Source organism: Colius striatus, chromosome 1 (genome assembly GCF_028858725.1).
Source record: "Colius striatus isolate bColStr4 chromosome 1, bColStr4.1.hap1, whole genome shotgun sequence".
In the NCBI taxonomy this organism is placed as follows: Eukaryota; Metazoa; Chordata; class Aves; order Coliiformes; family Coliidae; genus Colius; species Colius striatus.
The window spans coordinates 181098807-181118341 of NC_084759.1; the positions used below are offsets into that span (position 1 = coordinate 181098807).

Genomic DNA, 19535 nt, shown 5'->3' on the forward strand with positions numbered 1-19535 from the left:
CCACTGCTATTCATTTAAGGGACATTACTACTCTACAGTAGATAAAAAGTCTAATGAATTTACATTAATCAAAAATATAATGATTACCTGGGACATATTTGGTTTTATAATTATATATATTTTAGTAATCCCTTTTTAGAATCGACACAATATGATAGATATCTTTACAAATATTCATATATCATGGAGAAGCATGGCTTGATCACCCATTATACTAATGATGCATCTTATTATCATACTGATTCAAATGAATTTCTAGATCCATGTGATGTAGCAAAGCCTGAAATATGGTCAATGGTGTATAACAAGGTATTCAAAAGAGGAAGAACAGTCTAATACTGTAAGAAAAGTGAGCTGAATTCTGCCTTTTCTTGTGCCCTGCAGATTACCTTGTTGTCATGAGATACTTCTGAATTTATGCTAGGAATCTAAATGGACCGTTAATTACATGGGAGCAAGTCCCATTGACATCACCGAGAGCTGCACCGGGTCACGTAACTGAGTGCCGAACTGACAGCTCACACACATGTAACCCATGTAACTCACAGACATGGAGCAGAGCTCTAAAACTAGAGCTTAGGTTTACAGCCTTGAAAATGTTTCCCTTGGCAGATTCAAGATTTCAGATATTATGCACAGAATCATGAATTGCTGTGGTGATAAGAAAAAGTGCTGATTTGTAGATAGCTAATTTAATCCCACTTTTCAAACTAATGTGAGTTTATAACTGATGTAGCTTGAACAGTTATGTCACTGATTTGAAACAGCAAAATTACATTGCATTAATTTAGCATATTAGAGACAAATGTAAACTAATTTTACAGATCCTTCAGGCAGCATTTTATAATGAGAACCAATTTAATTTGAAAAATAAAACAGAAAAATATCTGGGTTTTGGTTTTCTCAGTATGCACAAAGGTATCCAACAGCACTATTGGTTTTCCAGGGAAATTTCTTGTGGAACAAATCTAAGATTTATGATGCCTAGGAGCCAAGCCCCATTCTTACCAGGGCACATGTCAGCTACTCTATTTGTATTTTTTTTAAAAAGGCCAAACCTCTGCTGTCAGGGCTCAGTGTACAGGGAGCTACCTACAGAAGTTCTCTACAGCTGGAAGAGAAATACTTCAGTGGAGCTGAAGCAACTCTGTTTATGCCAGAAGTCCTTCAGCCTTATCCACTGCAGGCAGCATGAAAGGGAGGCACAGAGAAGGGAATATATGATACAATCACAAACAAGCCACTCTTCAACTGGCGTGATGCTGCCAAGCACCCACCCTGCCTCCCATCAATTCTTGTAGGTGTGCTGTTGACATTATAATCAGTCATATACAAATCTTGACAGTCAAGAGAAAGAAACTTTCCCTTCTGGAGCACTGTGAATCTAATTAAAGCTGTTGTATAAAATGGATCAGATGAATACCACTCTAGGTGAGCCTATTTTCCTCTGTTGACTCTAAAGGCAGTTCAGACAACTAACTCCAATACAGGTGTCCAGGTTCAGGTTGGATGAACCCCGTCAGCAAGGATTCATATCATCCTTGCAAACTTCCCAAACTCAGCTTCAGATCAGGCTGCCTATAAATCTCCTCTGTTCATGCTTGCAACTCAGCAATCCTTTTAGGAAGGCCCTGGGTCCGCCTCATCTCTCTCACGAGTCCCGTGTCAAGGCAGTGTGGGATAGAGGGAGGCACTCTGGCCAGACATTTCACACGGGCTCGCACCGCCATGGCACAAAGTATGCTCCAGCACGGCTCTTGGAGCGTGGGGTGCACCAGCAGCTTTCCCAGGGATGTACCTCCAGAGCAGGCCCTCCTGAGGAGTAACAGCAGAGTGAGGGACAATGTGGTTTTGTGCCTCTTCTCAGGCACCTCCTGCACTGCAGTGAGGGCAAGCGTCTCATCCCCACTGGTCTGAGATACTGCATGAGGCACATCCCGCAGTCAGTGCTCCCAGGAGGAACTCACGTGACCTCTGTGTACCTAGGCACTGAATGTCACACATCTGAGGCCTTACACACACATACACATGTTTAGAAAGAAGATGCGCTTTGCTGAGCTTTCATGGCGCAGAATCCCACAGTGGCTTTGGCTTTAAAATGCTTTCTCACAGAGTTCATAGTGCCTATCTGGAAACATGGGGACTTACACTGTGGGTAAACAGTGCTTTATCTCTGCTATCTGCTGTTTCAGAATTCACTGGCCTTGCTTTTACCTTCTCTGATCACTTGCTATTGCTTTAGTAGTAAAAAAAGGAAGAGAAATCCATGTGGTAGTCCCTCTGACACAGTCTGGGTAAGCTGAATTCCGACTGCTCAGTACCTCAGGCTAGCCTGCTGATGGTCCTTGGCTTTGGAAATAATTTTCCATTAATTATCTGCAAAATATTTACTTTAAAAGTGCTGTGAACAATCAGGCCAGGAAGCTTGTTTACTTGAACATTTCCTCAACAAGAGTGCAAACACCATTGACATGAAGTTTTTATACTTTTCTCCCAGCTCTAAATAAATGCCGTGTAGCACTGATCGGGATTTTGCTTTGGTTAAAGAAGAACAAGACCCCTGGTGTTTATTTTTTCAATATAAGTGTATTGTTAAAGAACGGTTATGTTCATCGGTGACTTCCTATGCACGTACTTACTGTAATTACCTCTTTTTTTATTATAGGCGTGTAGCCACCGCTCTAGCTCAGAGATTATCTGCTGTGCAACTCCTTCACTGAAAGACTTCAATCTCCAACCACCCTTTGTAACTAAAGTGTTCTTTATTTTTGATGGCGTCAGTTCCTTGTACTTTGATTTTGATTATGTAAATAACCCTGTATTTAGGCATTTTGAAAAGCCAGTCTTCATCTCAAGAGGCAACCAAAATGTTCTGGAAATTAAGGTAAGAAATGTTGAAATAAGATTTTTGATTTTTTGCAGGCACACATCAGCAGCATTAGCATGGAACAGACAGGATGAAATAAAAAAAGCCCCAAGGAAGCGAGGGCAGAGGGAGCAGGATGTTCAGTTCTGTGCTCACCCAAGCTCCTAGCTGTCATAACTGAAAAGTTGCAGAGCTGGAAAGAAAGATATATACCAGGGTAGCTGCTGGCATCAGATGGGGTGGAAGAGGGGCTTTCCTCACCCTCGTGGGAGGGCCACACTGCATCAGCTTCTGGTTGCAATGAGATGCCTCACCACTGCAGGATTAGACATGGTCAGCAGCCCAGAACCTGAAGTGTGGTCAGCATGCCAGTCCCAGCTCTTTCTGTCACAGGATTTTGTTCCCTTCTTCATGAAATATGTGGAGTTGCCTTTAGAAAGTGGCCTGGCAGCTGTGATGCTCTAGAGTTGAATGAAACTCTGGCCTGTGCACAAAGTCACTCGTGAGGATCAGTCACTGTTGTAGCCTAAATATTTACAGATCCATGAAAAACATAAAGCCAATGCTGAGTGCCTCTTGAAAGAGCGTTGAGAGAAACCTACACGGCACTGAGAAACATCTCTTAGGAATTCAGAGCCCTCGCAGGCACAGGCTGCTCTCTACTTCAGTGCTGTGGAGAATTTAGTGCTTTTCTGAGTTAGTATATCAAATAGAAACAGTGTAAATACAGATATTTGTATTTTACTATGAATGTTTATAAAAAATCATGCTTATATTTATGTAATTGATATAGAATATCTATAATGTATATAGAATATAATCTCTAAAAAATGCTTTATGGAAGAGAATTTGTTGTAATGTTGGGATTATCTCTTTGTGTAGCTTCTTCATGGCTCTGCTTAAGCTAAAACTCTTTTTCCCTGTAACAGTCATGAAATCTTGAAGCCCTGAGGTATTTGACTCCATGATGGTCCAGTGGGTCAGTTTCTAAGCTGCAGGAAATCAGAGGGGGTTGCTTCAGAGCTTCTGTCAACCATGCTGAGTTCCAGTCAAATTTGCTGAATATTGATCTGTCTTCACAAGGTCTTTTGGTCAAATTCTAAAGAATAATCAATCAATTTGGGGAGTTTTGTTTTGTTTTTCTACTGGGAACTCCTGGCCATACAATTATCCCTTCCTCAATGCAGAGTAATTCTCTTGTTCATCTGTGGAGAAAGGCTAGAAAGAGTTCTGGTGTGGGGGTCAACAGAGCGCTGGGAATGTAAAGCTGTTGCATGGCTCAGTGCCTCTGTGCAGTGACAGCAGTGTTTTCCAGTATTTTCCAGGTCATACATACCAACCAATTGGAAAGAAGACTGATATGAACATCATAGAATAACTTAGACTGGAAAGAACCTCTAGAGATCTTTGTTGTCTAACCCTCTTGCTCAAAGCAGTTAAAAATTAGGTCAAGTTCCTGTGGCCTTGTCTAGATGAGTTTTGAAAATCTCTAAGAATGGAGATTTTACAGCATCAAAAAACCCAGCCCCAGTAGCCTTGCATTGTGCATCCTGTGCTTCAGCTCCCTTCCCAGCTCAGTGGCCCTCTGCTGTACTTCATCCAGTTGTTCTGTGGGGTTCGTATCTTGACATGTTTGTCCAGCTGTGGCCTCACAGGTGCTGAGTAGAGTAGAACAATTGCCTGCGATCTACTGACTTTGCTGTTACTAAAGTATGTGCTGAGCCTTCATCACTATGATGGCACACTGCTGCCTCATTTCACCTTGTGCTCCAGTATATCACTCATTTTCCTAAATCTGATGTCATCTGAAAGTGCAAGGACAGTGCATCCTGTCCCTTGTGCAGGTTGTCAATGAAGGTTTTAAGAAGCATTGATTCCAGTATCCCAGCTGTTGACGAATGTTGCTTGTTAGTTTTCCAAGATTTCAGCTGATGGCCAGTAAGTTTTTCACTCATCTTATAGTCCATCCATCCAGTCCATATTCTCCCAATTTGATTTTGTTGTTAGGAGTGATTGTGTCGCAAACCTTGCTAAAATCGAGTAAACATTGTACGGTGCTATCCCTTGCTCTACAGAGCCCATCATCTCAGCACAGAAGGCACTCAGGCTACCCAAGCAAAGCCTGGCATTGAGAGACCTGTGCTGGTTGGTCCCAGTCATGTTCTTGTCCTTCCTGTGCCTTGGAAATGTTTCTGTGAGGACTTGCTCCATAGTCTTCCCATGGACTGAGGGTCAAAAATTAGCCATTTTTTAAAATCTCTTCTTTCTTTACCCTTGAACCTTTTATTCTCCGTAAAGGAGAGGTCGCTAGTGCTATTTATTGCTGGGAAGAAGCCATTCAGGTGAGAAAGGATGGCCGAGGACTGTCCCACTGACAACTCAACAAAGTCACAGTTTTGTTCTATTTATGTCACCTGTAGTCATGGCACCTAAGGCAGATGTCCACCTAAGCCTAATGCCCTGGTTATTTCCTGGCAACCAGCTGGAGTGTAACATTATCGAAAGCTGATCTCCTAGAGCAAGGCATGAATGAGCACCAATTTCACATCTTCCTCTAAATAGAATTAGTTATAGTGGGATGCTTCTATCCAAACAGTGGGACGACTTGTGGAAATTATAGTCAGGAGCCAAAAGATCATTACAAGCCATATTGGCCACTTTTCCCTCGCCCCGTACCCATATTCAAAAATACACACATACAAGTTTACATGCCTCATGGTCATATTTTGTGTGGTAATTAAGCAAGCTCAGCATGAAATTAAATGGCAGCTTGCTCCAGTGAACAGTCTGTTCTACCAAACCAAAGTTCTTTTATCTTTTTCTTAATTAGTTTCAGAGGAGTGGAGGGAGCTTTTATCACAAGTTTTTCAATCAAACTAATCTAGTGTGACATATCTGGCATTCATCAAATGGCAGTGGGTACCAATTGAAAAGTTCTGTTTGGTTTCCTTGATGACTGTAAGACGTTTTTGTAAGAAAATGTTACACACAAGAAAACGTTAAGTCTTCTGTCTAAAACACAGTCAGGGCACTGTGTGCCATGAATGCCAGCCTTTCTTGTCTTCGGTGCCAGCCTTTTTGTCTTCCACACTGCTGAGCCTGTCAAGGTCCCACATCATCACTGTCTTCCTCTGCCAAGTATGTGGCTCTTTGAAGTCTCTCAGTGCCCATCATGGCCCAGTCAGAGGGGTCATGGAGGCACTGCTCTGCTTGAACACCATGAAGACACCACTTCAGAAGTGGTCCTGTCTCATGCCAGCACAGGAAGCTCTCAGAGCAGGAGAAATTCTCGTGTTCTGCTGTTGGGACAGCTGAAGATCTGAGCGTGCTGAAGAGGATGAAGTCTACTTGCTGCATCCCACAGGAGCCACTGACCCAGACCTGTAAGCTGGGCTGTCAGCAGGCATGTCCTAGCTGTGAAAGAAAAAAAAAACAAAGCAAGCAACAGCTTCTTACCTCAGTCTGCCCAGAGACCTGGCCTAGTCTAGGGTTGTGCTTATGCACCAAGCTGGTGCAAGTACTCTGCTTGCTTCCAGAGCAGACCTAGGAATGGGCCACTAACTAAAATGTATTTAGAAGTATAAACTTTCCACTAGAGAAATACGTAGCACAATTGTCATTTAGTGTTACACATCACATCTGAGATCTTGGCTGTCCTCTGGCACATCTGTCCTAAAACTCAAGAGTCCAACAAGACTTAATAAATTGCCTACTCTATTCCTAAGCCAGTGCAACACATTTTTTAAGAGACAATCTTAAGGAACTCTTCTTATCTATTTATACATCACTGTATTTTTAATCTTCATCCACATGGCATGGAAAATTACATTTCTTTCAATGGCAATATGGAAACCCTGGAATTTCTGAGCAAGCTGAAGTGAAAGCTCTGCAGATGCAGCAACTTTTTGTTCTTTCCAAGTCAACCCACTCTGCTTAGAAAACTCAAAAATTTATCTGACACCAATCTGAAAATTTCCAAGCCTTAGTTTATGTTCCTACTGCTTCTGGATTTCACCTGAATTTTTCCCATCTCTCTGAAGCTGTACTGCCATTGATCTATCAGATTGATTTGCAACCGCTACTTACTGTTGTAACAAGCTTGTCCAGCTTGTGTGCAAGGTCCTTGCTCAGCAAAAATATCCGTTTTGAAATGTTTCCTAGTTCTCACAGGAGCTAGTTTCCTTATTTCCTTTAAATCATAGGCAAATTCTGTGGTTCCGAGATGAACAAAATCACTGAGAAACTCTCAAGATATTGGGAATATAGCAAATATATTTGAAACTATAATATATTAAAGCTAATATAATGGTAGCAAGTAAAAGCAACTGTCTTCATTGTAAATGTCTAAGGACTGCCTTAGGAAACATCAGTATGGGGTTTTTTTTTTTTCCTTGGTAAGTATTGGTTTTGGTGGAGAAAAAACTCTAAGATTTGGTGTAGAAGAAAAAGAAACTCACTCATACTCTCCAGGATAATGTTTATCCTGAAGATGGTAGACTCAAATTCAAATCTTTTGAGGCACATCATTCAAAGGAAAGATTGGAACATGAGTGGTTCACAATCTGCAGCAAGTGTCCATAGTAATCAGCAATAAGCAGTCAGTCCCATGCTTCCTGGCCCATTGGATATTTGATTAAGCCAAACTGAGTGGTTCCAAGAAGACAGAAGATAACAGTGTGAAATGTTGGGGTAGTTTTGCTAGCAATTAAAAAGCATTTAACTGGGGTCTGGCTTTGCTAGGCAAAATAGGATGTTGAACTGGCTCTCCTATATGTTTAGTAAAACTTTCCCAGGGTTCAGTCTCATTCTGCAGCAGACCTAAAACATATGTTAGTGTAAGATTTTTTTTTGCCCCCCTGAACAGGATTTTTGCTTTCTTTCCAGTACAGGAGACCTCATAGCAGTGTCACCTGTGACACCTTCCTCCCTTCTTAGAAAAACTCCCAGATCCAGCCCACATAAATAGCCAGTGTTAGTGTTACTCCCCATCCTCCTTTCTCCCCTTTTAATCCCACTGAATATGCCTGTTCTTTCATCATGACTGGATAGGGCAGATTCTTAAATACTGATGCACTCCTGAGCACAAAAGGCCCTGAACTTGGCCTTTAGACATTACTGTCACAATAGCAGAAGGAATAATATTTCATCCAGTGGGATGTGAAAGCAGGTTTTCTGAGCAGGTTTTCTGAAAGTGATTTCCATGCTGTCTTCTTTTGGTCTATGAAACCTGATTTTAACAGATTTGTGCATTTTTCTGATTATAATTAGTTAGTTCTTTTTGAAAGCTTCATTCCTGCTGCCATAAGCACTTGAGAAAGAAAGTGTTTGAGATGCCCTGAGATTGTGGGCATTGTAATGCCAGTTTTATATAAACAGCAGGGTCACAGGATGCATCCTTCCTTGTGTAAATTACGCAAAAATCTGAACGGGACCAACAGGATTTATCCCTCAGACATTTACATTTTTGGAAGTGTGAATGGTCTGTTTGAGAATTAGCAACAGCAGATGTTATCCATAAACTTTGTCATCCCAGCTCTGGCCTGTCTGTCAGACTCCTGTTTACATGAAAAAAAACTGATACATGCATATTGACTGGGCAATGTACAATTGCATTAATCTTTTATTTCACAGTTGTTTTTCCATTAAATACATTTTCCAAAGTAATAAAAGAACTTTCCTTAACTTTTATGAGATGATTATATAATATTAAATTGTTGTGTTTTTTTTCTTTCCAAGGGAAATTATATTGATTCAGAAGCTGTTAAAGGAGAGGTGCTAAAAGTTGGAAATAAAAGCTGCGAAAACCTCCTCTTGCAGTCAGAATCTATTTTGTGTACAGTTCCCAGCGATCTCCTGAAATCCAACAGCGAGCTAAATATAGAGGTGAGGCAGCTACACTGCACATGAGATATTAATGTCTTTTTATTATCATTCCCAGTGTCACTATTGAACCTATAAACTTCAAATTTAAGCCTGAGCCTGTGTTTACAGAGATAACTCTGTCCCTGTTTGTTTGTGATGGAAATTCAAATAATCTCATCTATTTAAAAATAAGTATAATCCTGGTTGTTGTTATTACCTGTTTGTATAGAGGCTTTCTGGAGCCTTAGGCATAAAGTAGCACTAACTAAGCACAGAAATGAAATTATAGTTACTAATCCAAACACAAGAGGAAACATGGGGAGGAATGGGAAGTTATAATGGAGTAGGTTTACTTTGGAGCTCACAAGCCCTTTTTTCAGCAAAAAAATTCTTCTGCAGTCAAGAGAATGAGATCCTTTCTGAAAGGGTTTTTTATCTGCTTTCTGTAATTTCATTGCATTTCTTTTTGTAAGATGCAGACACTTAGGACAAATGTTTGAGTTCTACTGTTGTTATAAGGATAGTCTCACTAGAGTGATTCAAACTGCTACTGCAAATTTAAATCGTAGTCAGTTTTGAACAAGACACAAATCTTTTGGTATCTTGGTATTATTTTAAATATTAAAAAAAAAAAAAGGAAAATCACAGCAGATTGGGATTACCTTTAAATTAAAGTCATGGACTTTGATCCACTGAAAACAGTAGAGATTTTGCTAGTTGTCTAAGTGCATGTAAGCTCTCTGAAGTAGGGACCATCTATTTTTTCTATGTCTTTATAGCAGTAATCTCAATGGGATTCTGGGCTGTTGATGGCATGCCTACATGCTACTGCAATCTAAGTAAATAGGAGTAACTCATTTTCTTTATTAGTGCAGGTAAACATTAATTTAATTTAACATTAATTTATTTTGAAAAGCACAAATTAAATTTCTTGGATATATCAGACAAACTATAAAATTAGATATGGCTCTTCTTTTGGTGTATCTGTTTCCCAGACCTGTTAGTGCTTAGTTTCACCTAATGCTTGTACATGTGTTGCATGCCTGTTCATATTTTTACATATGCAACTGGGACTGGCACTACATTCAGTCAGCTCTACTGCGTAATATTTCCTTCACTTCTAAGAAACAGATATAGATGATGTTCTGCACATAGACAAGAACACAACATAAAGGGGTTAAATAAGGTTTCTGCATGTTTACTGGCAAGGAACCTCAGAAATTGCACTCTGCCCAGTGAAGAAGAAAATTTGCTCTTTTGACGGGCAAATCCATCATTACAGTACCCAGAGGAATGAATTCCACAGGAGAACGAGAAAAGATGGCCAAATGCGTTCCAAGTGACTGAGCTAGTGCCGTGTGACCTAAAACAGTTTTTCTCTGTTTGCTGCTTGCTCTTCATTTGGTTGTTGATTTTAGAGTTGTTTTTTTGTTTTGTTTTGTTGTGTTTCTTTAAACTGTCAACAAGCTAGAAGCTGGCAAGAGATGGTTCACATGACCTTGGGAACTAAAATGCAGGCACACTGTCAACAGCAAGTTTGATGTTACAGGGTATTTATGCCAGAAGAACCCATATTAAAGACATTCAGGCGATTTTTTTTAACATACATCTTGACCTGTATACCCATAGGCATGTACATTTCTGTGCACCATTTGAGTAAAAGTGTGAATTTAGCATTTTGAGCTAACGTCTGGTAGCAGTAGGACCCTGTTATCCAGAGTGTGTGTGTGGGTGCATGCCATGTGTGTGGCATAGCACATACATAGCTGTGTCACTACCAGATCTCTTGAAGGCGTGTAATCAATAATAAATGTGTCTGTCTGCGTTCGCATATACCAACAGAATGATTTCTCCACTCCCAGTGTCTTATTGCAGTACAACATCGCAAAACCAAGATTTGATACATATGGGACATATCAGCTCATACTTTAGTGCTAGTAATACATTTGTCTTTTTAAATTATTACACTATTGGTTTTTTCTTTGCTTTTTTTAGTGGAAGCAAGAAGTTTTGTCAACAGTCATTGGAAAAGTGCTGATTCGGCAAGACCAGAATTTCACGGGACTAATTGCTGGAGTTGTTTCAACATCAGTTTTACTTTTTATCTTTTTGGTGTTTTTCCTCTGGAGAAGGAAGAAGAAACAAATTAAAGGTCCATCATAGTCAATTCCATCAAATATTTATGTTATTATATCTTATGTTTTTAAAACTTACAGAATTTTATGCTTTGCTTAACTGCCATGCAATGCCCTGTTGTGACCTATCAGCAGAGTTTTCACAATCAAGCCCAATGTTTAGTTGCATTTCAGCCCTTGGCTCTTGCCTGAGCTGGGTGAAGGGGCACAGTGTGTCTAAAGGAGAAGGATTTCAGAGGAACTCTGAACTATTAGGAAAACTTAGTAACCTCTCTTCCCTAATTAGCCCTTGGAAGAGGGGACGAGTAAATGACATGCATGGAATCACAAGCACTCCAGCTTCATCCAGTTGCTTTGTAGTCCTCCAGGCCATGCCTAAGTTGTGCAAGACACAGAGCAACTGCAGTGTCCCAGTCTTCTCTTCACCCAAATCAGGAACTTGGTCAGAGTGTGCTTCCTCACTGGTCCAAACATCTGGGTTTTCTTCAAGTAGAAACTGACACACTACATAAGGGAGGAGGAAGAAAAGAACTAGGTATATACCAGGTCTTGTTCTGACACAGTATCGCAGATAGATTATGAAGCTGGCCCCAGAGCATTTGAAGCTCTTTTGACTCTTCCAGTGTTGCCAAAAGTGGGGCTTTAACACAAGTTACAGCAAAGCTTGTGCTGTACAAGTAGCTCACATTCAGGTCCTGCTCGTCTGCCTCAGCAGCAACCCCAATCCTGTTCCCAGCGGAACAGAACATCTAAACTTGAATACATGCCTAAATGAATGTTGTCACGAGGTAAACACAAGGATTTGCTGATATTTATTTCTCCTCTCCCTTCAGATCTGGGAAGTGAGCTGGTGCGCTATGATGGCAGAGTGCACACTCCTCACCTGGACAGGCTGGTGAGTGCCAGGAGTGTGAGTCCAACAACAGAAATGGTTTCAAGTGAATCTGTAGACTACAGATCAACTTTCCTAGAAGGTGAGAATCCATACCCATGACGTTTTATACATCTTGCTTTTCATGTGTCTTCAGATGATAGCTATTCTGATCAATATCTTAATTTCAGTTTCTCATCTTTTGTCCATGCCTGTATTGTTTGGGACTTTCATGTGTACAGAGGCTTGCTAATTGAACTTAGCTTCTCTTACTTTTGCTCAAGTTGGGGGAATATATAAAATACTATAAGTAAAAACTCTCAACAAAAATGCTCATCTTAAGAATTAAGCTAAAGGGATGTGAAACTGTGACAAATTGAGCGGAGGCCCATGTGTGCCTACATGCCAGTCGCAGGAAACATGCTGCTGTTCATTTTCAGGCCTGTGGCCTTGAGGGAAGAATGACCTTATGCTGAATACATGTTTGTGCCTTATAACACGCTTTTAAGGTGGGTGTTCTCCAGAAGAGCACTCTGCTGCACTTATTGTAGCGTTTTAGGCTGAATATGTCCTTTAAGACATGTGGAGACCATGTTCTGTGATTTCCATTAAAGAGTCTCTGTGATTACCACTAAAGAATCTTTAACTATTGGGAGCTAATATATTACGATATCACAGATATTTGTTAGTCTTGGTATAGACATAAGCTTGTACTATTTCACGTGCTGCCTTATACAACTCAATAGAAATCACTTCGAATCCTTATTCTACCTTTGTAATCCCCAATTCTGGAGCTGTTTGAGAGCCAGGCCTGTTCCCAGCTTCCTTTATGATTCTTTAATTGCTGCCGCCAGCTTGCACAGGAAGTTTCTTGATTGAAAGATTCCCAAAGGAAAAGGAAAGCCTGTGCCACTGGTTAGAAGGGAAAGTGGTACACAATGCAGAGTGGTGCCCTTGGTGGCAGGTAAATCTGCAGTGGTCTTGGGGCCACTGTGCACTGCCAAAGCCCAGTGGAGAGCACACTCAAGGAGGAAGCATGTTCACTCAGTGTTCCTGTAGGAATGTTTACATTGAAGAACAAAACATCAGAAACACTAGGAAACATACAGATTTAAGGGTAGCTGCTGTAAGAAATATTTTGCAGCCATTGCTAGAGTATTTTACTGGGATTATTAAATAGATATCTGCCCTTGGTGGCATAAGTGTGGCTTTGTAAATGTAGGAGTTCATGGTTTTGCTTCTAGATAGAGCAGCGCTGAGTTTTTCTCAGCACCTGGAGTGATAACAGCAGTATATGAAATTTCCCAAGTTTTATACATAAATATGTAAAGCGTGTCTGTACAACATCTTTTACTCTGTGATCAAATACCTGATAATTTCTGATGTCAAATTTGTTTCCTTTTTTTTTCTTTCTGACTCTGAGTGAAATTCTGCTCATTGACTGCACTGGAATCATTCCAGATAGAAATTAGTGTCAAATAAATTTAGGTTTTTTATTCTATTATAAAAAAATACTAGAATATTTTAAATAAAAGCAATTTAAAATACTTGAACAACATGCTGTTGACAAATATCATTTTCTCAAGTAAATACTTCTTTCATGACTGAAGCATTTTAATTTCTGCTATTTTAAATCAGCTGGCTCATGTTATTTTCATGAGTAGCACCAACTGTATTATCTTCAGCAGTTACAGGATATGAATCACCTCTAGGCATTTCCCTGGTTGAATATTTACCATTGGATAAATATAGCTAGTCACCAGCAGTTTGGAAACCTTCATGAAATGTTAAGTTCCCTACCAAATTAGAACATGGCAATAATAAAAGGCTTCATGTTGTTAATTGTTCATGACTTCCTCTTCCCATGTCTCTGTCATTCTTCCATTTTACTCTTGTTACTCCCAATTACTAGAACTGCTATAACCCACACTTGGCAAGGAGAGACGAGGCTTCATTCCGTCCTCTCAGAAAAGTGGACGTTCTGCCATTTACTTTCATAAAAGTAGAGCTGAGACAAGCATAAGTTTCTAGTGACATGTTTTTCCTGGAGTTTGGCAGATTAGCAATGCATATTTTCATTTTCCCTTTGTGACCTGAACTTCTGCAAAGCCAAGCCACTTCCCAAACTGATAAATTCAAACCTTTGCTTACAAATGCAGTGAAACTCTTCATTTTCCAAGAAGTCTGAAAGGTTTATAACAGTTTCTGTTCCTCTTGCAGATCAGTTTCCAAGCATGTCTCAGAATGGATCGTGCAGACCTGCCCAGTATCCTCATTCTGACCTCTCCCCAATTCTGTCCAGCGGAGACTCAGATTTAGCCAGTCCACTTCTCCAAACTAACGTCCACATTGACATCAGTGCCCTAAATCCCGACCTGGTCAAAGAAGTGCAGCATGTAGTGATTGGTGCCGACAGCCTGATTGTGCACTTCAGTGAAGTAATAGGAAGAGGTGGGTACCGAGACTCTTACCTTTCAAACTGCTGCACATCCATTCATTACAAACCATTCTGAATAAGATGTCTGCCTGGAGGTGTTTCAGGCTTCTTACCTCTTAGAGCACTTCTTCCCTTGCACTGAACCACAAGGCTCTGCTTTGAAGTCAGATGAAGGGTTGGAAATTTGATCAGTTGGAGAAGACACCAGAGGGAGGAAGGAGTCTGCCAATTAATGGGGCTCCTTTGAGCTCAGACACTTGCTGGTTCCCTCTCAGCTGCCTCACTCTCACCCTTTTGCAGGCTACAGAAAAACTCAGTTAAGGCTTCTGATCCATGAGGCTGCGATGCAGGAGTGAGGCTGCCGTGGAATGCTGCAGGAGCCTGAGGCCCAGAGGCCTACGTGGCAGGGAGTGCTGAGGCAGGGGCACATGCCGCCTTAAACTAGGAGCTTGAGAGCAGGATTGCTAGGCGGCATCAAAAGCTCCTGCAGTCACTAGTGCACTCAGTGAAAGTCCCCCTGGGCCAGGTGAAATGCACATGCTCCTTCTCCCTTTGCAACTTACCCCAGCTCTGAGGAATTTGCTAATTGTTTCCTCGTGCTAAAGGCTCTCGATTCCCTCTCATTCCTCTCACCTCAGCTGCAGCAATGTGTAGCTCCTCATTCACTTCCCCTTATTTTTGTCCCTGATATAGCAAGTCCTCTGTTTTTCTGAATTTTTCCCATCAGTCCTACTCCTTTACATCTCTGTAAGCAGTTTCCCTCCTTCTTTCATAGCTCTGGTTCGGGATTTCTCCTAGGGGCATTTATTAAACTCAGTACTATTGAGTATCTATTAGTAACCCAAGTAGAAACTGGATTTTCAGTACTTCTGCAGATCGTGGATGAGAGGTCTCTTGTTGAGTATCAGAATACTGATAAAAATTTGGCTATAACTGATATTCCTAATGCCTCTTCTGCAGGAAAATAGCCACAAATCAAACAGACAGTGTGTTTCCCTTCCATGTATTACACTTCATCATCCCCAAAGCAAGGGTGGGCCTTTTCCCTTTCTATCTTGTTTCAGAAAAGTCCAAGTAATTCCCCATTTTTTTTAATGTTGAAAAATATCAGGAATGACACAGATATAATTAACCACTTTTAATTTTCTCCTCCATAACTAGAAATGAGCCAAACCCAAACATATTTTAGACACACCCGATCCAAGCTTTAGGATTTGTGCCCAGGCTCCAAACAATCTGTGGTCTGATGGGATTTTAGTTGCTTTTATAAAACAAACTTTTTATTAATTTTACCCCAAGCCAAAAGCAGAGCCAACTGGGCTCTGACCAGCACTTACGACTGGAACCTGGTAGAATTAATCAAATAATCTTGTTCTTTTCAGAATTGACACTTGACAAAAATGTATTTTGCTTTCTAACTGCAAATATTAATATTTTTGAAGTGTCCAGTAGAGAGTAGATTTGGGAATGAAAGCCACCATTACATCTACCAAATTTTATTTGGATGAATTAATGCATGTGCCTGGAGCTCAAAGTTTTCTGTTTCCCCAACAGGCCAACCTGACTTCTCATAGTAGGTTTCCATAGACTACCCCACTTGCTTGGCAGGAAAGCACAGGATCAGGAAGGATTTCTGTGTCCCTGGCAGTTTATTTCACTGCTTGTACTGTGAGAAAGAAGGCAAGTTTTGCTTGCCATCTTTTAGTGACATTTCCCACTCGGAATTAGGACATAGCAGAGACCACAGACTGTGGCCTCGTGGTGTGGTCAGTCTGTGATCAGTACAGCAACTCCCAAACCGTTGATAGCCCACACACCACATAACATTCAGCATTTTCCATGGAATAGGACGACCTGAGAAACTATAAGGCCGTAGTGACCCTCCTTATGGAACTTTCCACTGAAGACACATCAAGGCTGTACAATCCAGTGGACCACTTAGCAGGGGCTTGCAGACCACAGGGAACCAGTGATCCAGTGGTCGTGTCAGCTCGTAACTGCTCCCTTGTGCCTTGCCGTGCCCTCCTTTGACATGCGTCTCACAGGAGTGTATGGTGGGAAGGGGCTGACATGGTTTTTGTGTGCATAGTCAATGCAAGAACACGGAGCAGTTATAAGAACACAAAGCAGTTGTGGCACCAGCCTTGTCATTATTTATACTCTCCAGATAGGTCAAGAAATATCAGTTATGCTGCAAATAGAGATTTCGTCTTATGAAGTGATGGTTTTATGTAACGGTAGTTCCATGAACGTTAGTTATGAAGTACACATTACATATGTTGGGAATTGGACAGACACAGAGTGTGATCACTTTCTTAAAGCATAATTGCTACTCAGTGGAAGATACCAGAAAGTTAATTTTACTTATAAAAACTAATCTTGCTTATTTTTTTACACAGGACATTTTGGGTGTGTGTACCATGGGACATTGCTGGATAACGATGGCAGGAAAATTCATTGTGCTGTGAAGTCGCTGAATAGTGAGTTACACATTTAATAGTGAGACATCACCATAATTCGAAAGATGATCAGGGTGAACTAATTAATTAAAATGAAGTATACTTTCACAAATAGATTCTTAGTTGCAGCTACATCAGAGTTTTCTCTGGAGCAATGCAATAACTTCAGATTACCACAAGGCATTGGTGTATGTGTATATATATATATGTATGTATATATTTGTACTTCAAATTAAATGCCCAAATATTTCCTGTACAAATAAAAGGACATGGGAAAATGAGGGAAAGGCAATGTTTTTTTTTTATTATTCTACTAAATACTGAAGATTTGGTTTGGGAAGTTAAATTGCTAAAGAGTGGGCAAAGCTGCTGGAAAAACAGGAAGAGACTACAACAACATTTATTAAAGAAAGGCTTTACTCAAGTGGTGTTGTTTAATTCCAAATAATTCATAATAAGAAAAGGAGAAATGGAATTAAAATCATCAACAAATTGTATTTGGTCATTGTAAGAAAACCAGTGCAAATAACCTAGCTGGAATGTGGGAGGTTTTGAGCATGTTCGTAGCTTCTCATGATCACTTTGTTGTGCAATGACATGCTGTACAGAAATGAACTGCAGTTTGTTTGGGTTTCCTTTAATTAACTCATTTTATCACTGGATTTCTCAGGAATCACAGACCTGGAAGAAGTAGCTCAGTTTCTGAAAGAAGGAATAATCATGAAAGATTTCACTCATCCTAATGTTCTGTCGCTCCTGGGCATCTGTTTGCCCAGTGAAGGATCCCCCTTGGTCGTTCTTCCATACATGAAACACGGAGATCTTCGGAACTTCATTCGAAATGAGACTCACGTGAGTACGTGGTGAGGCCTACCAAAGGGTTCTGTGAGTCTAGCCACGGCCTGCTCCAGCACCAGGGCTTAGGAGCTCTGATAATTGTGTTACGTCTGAGGCCGGCTGCTTTTACTACACCTTCACCTTTAGCACTTGCGTAGGCTGGCACAGAGCCTGACCACAGCACTGCCACTCCTTCCCTTCCCCCTCAAATTCCTCTCTAGAATGTTTCCCAGAAATTATCAGCAATAAGTATTTCTCATTTCCCATCCATAAGCCTCTTTATAAACAAATGTGTTTATGAGATCTAAGTCAAGGGGCCCAACCATCTGCTGGTTTAAACTGGCATATCTCTGTTGACTTCAGCACAGCTGTGCCAGTCGCCACCATCTGCTCTTCCAGCTCCTCAGTAAGGGATCTCTGTGTCCAGTTACTGTCACAGTCCCGTTATTACCCATATTTCTAATTCTTATCATAACAAAGTAAAAGGGCCATTGTTATGCAAACCACAAGTACTCTTATTATCAGAGATATTCCCTGTTTCCAGTGAAAGATTGCAGGTTTCTCAAATGCGCCTCACTGCTTTCTCTCAAGTATAAGTCACAGTTCTTGCCTCAGGTAGTGTACGCCCACTTTATACTGTAGTGTTTCCCCCATTTCACAGTGGTAGAACAATATAAAGTGACTTCTGCCTCTATGGCAATCAAGAATAGCCAGGACAACTTCTAAGAAAAAGGCATCTTGTCACACTGTTGGGGACATTAAGCTTTCTCAGGTAGGGACTTCTTCCTTTTTCAGTTTCTTTCATTCTGCAAGCAGCAGAGCCCTCGCCTGTGAATCGTGCTGTGGTCCTGCCTGAAATAAGTAGAATAATGACCACAGTTGAACAAGATTGTTCCACAGAAGAAAGTGATATGGAGCAATGTTAACAACACAAAAATCTGTGGGACCTTACTGTTGCATAATGAGTCATGCTGTTGGATGAAAGAATTACAAGTTTATGTCTGTGCTTATTTTGATATTTAACATTTTCAGTAAGGTCTCACCTTTCAGACCAGCGCAAACGGTGACCGATTTTTGCAGAAAAATCTTCGTCTGGTAACTGCTGTGGTTTCATTTGCCTTTTCCATGGCATCATACTGCTGATAACTTAGGCTTTTTTCTCCTTCCTTGGTCATTTCTGGCTGGTGAGCCTCAAGTTCATAGTCGGCACCTCATGCTGAGTTACATGCTATTACTCTCAGTTCACAGATGTGAATTTTGTGTATGGGCTGTGATGCCCAGGTTTCAGCATACTGTTCCATTTCCCAGCCCAGGTCATGCTGCTTATGCCACAAACTCCACTCTGTCAGCCTTTTTGATTTCTTGAAGTGTGTTTATTCACTGGGAGTAAGAACTTGACGTAAACTGACAACAGTTTTAGTACAAGCACTAACCTGTCTTCATCATACTGGTGGCAAGATAGGTGTGTCAAAACCAGAGTGACAGCACAAAACAGTCTGTGCCTTGGACTTCTGCATTGATTGTATCACAAATGTTTGTATCTTACAGAATCCAACAGTAAAAGATTTAATTGGATTTGGCCTTCAAGTTGCAAAAGGGATGAAATACCTTGCAAGCAAAAAGTTTGTCCATAGAGACTTGGCAGCAAGAAACTGTATGTAAGTACAAACATCTAATTCCAGCCACGTTATCACATTCTTCTGTGCAAGACAATGAGACGAGTGAAAATTTCCAGGACTCTGCTTTTTTAGTCAAAATAGGATGTTTTTTTTCATTGTTCCATAATTACACTGATGTTTGTCTTGCATACTGATGAGCTACTCAACTTGCTAAGGGCTCACTTCTTATGCATAAGCTTTTTCTGAGTGTGGGAAATAAGAAGAGCTGAGGTGAAAGTGTAGCCTTTCAAAATCATTGGTTAGAGTTGAAAAGGCATCTCCTAAGGGAAGTTAAACTGCTGTTGTCTCAACTTGCTGTGTTTCCACCCAGCCTCTTCAGAAGCAGCACGTCTCTGCTGCCGCACCTAGCAGGAGGGAGAGGAACACAGGGCAACTTTGTGAGAAAAACA

The 19535-nt window shown here is 40.8% G+C and overlaps 1 protein-coding gene across 7 annotated transcripts in view; it reads left to right on the plus strand.

Moving 5' to 3' along the window:
- Positions 1-19535, plus strand: part of MET (MET proto-oncogene, receptor tyrosine kinase) — a 92186-nt gene that overhangs the window by 66247 nt on the left and 6404 nt on the right. For all 7 annotated transcript variants that reach the window (XM_062017693.1, XM_062017668.1, XM_062017643.1 and 4 more), the window contains 8 exons: positions 2666-2884; positions 8603-8749; positions 10724-10880; positions 11697-11837; positions 13955-14185; positions 16571-16651; positions 17301-17482; positions 19016-19125. In XM_062017693.1, the coding sequence (XP_061873677.1) occupies positions 2666-2884; positions 8603-8749; positions 10724-10880; positions 11697-11837; positions 13955-14185; positions 16571-16651; positions 17301-17482; positions 19016-19125 (1268 nt within the window). The remainder of the gene's footprint in view (positions 1-2665; positions 2885-8602; positions 8750-10723; positions 10881-11696; positions 11838-13954; positions 14186-16570; positions 16652-17300; positions 17483-19015; positions 19126-19535) is intronic.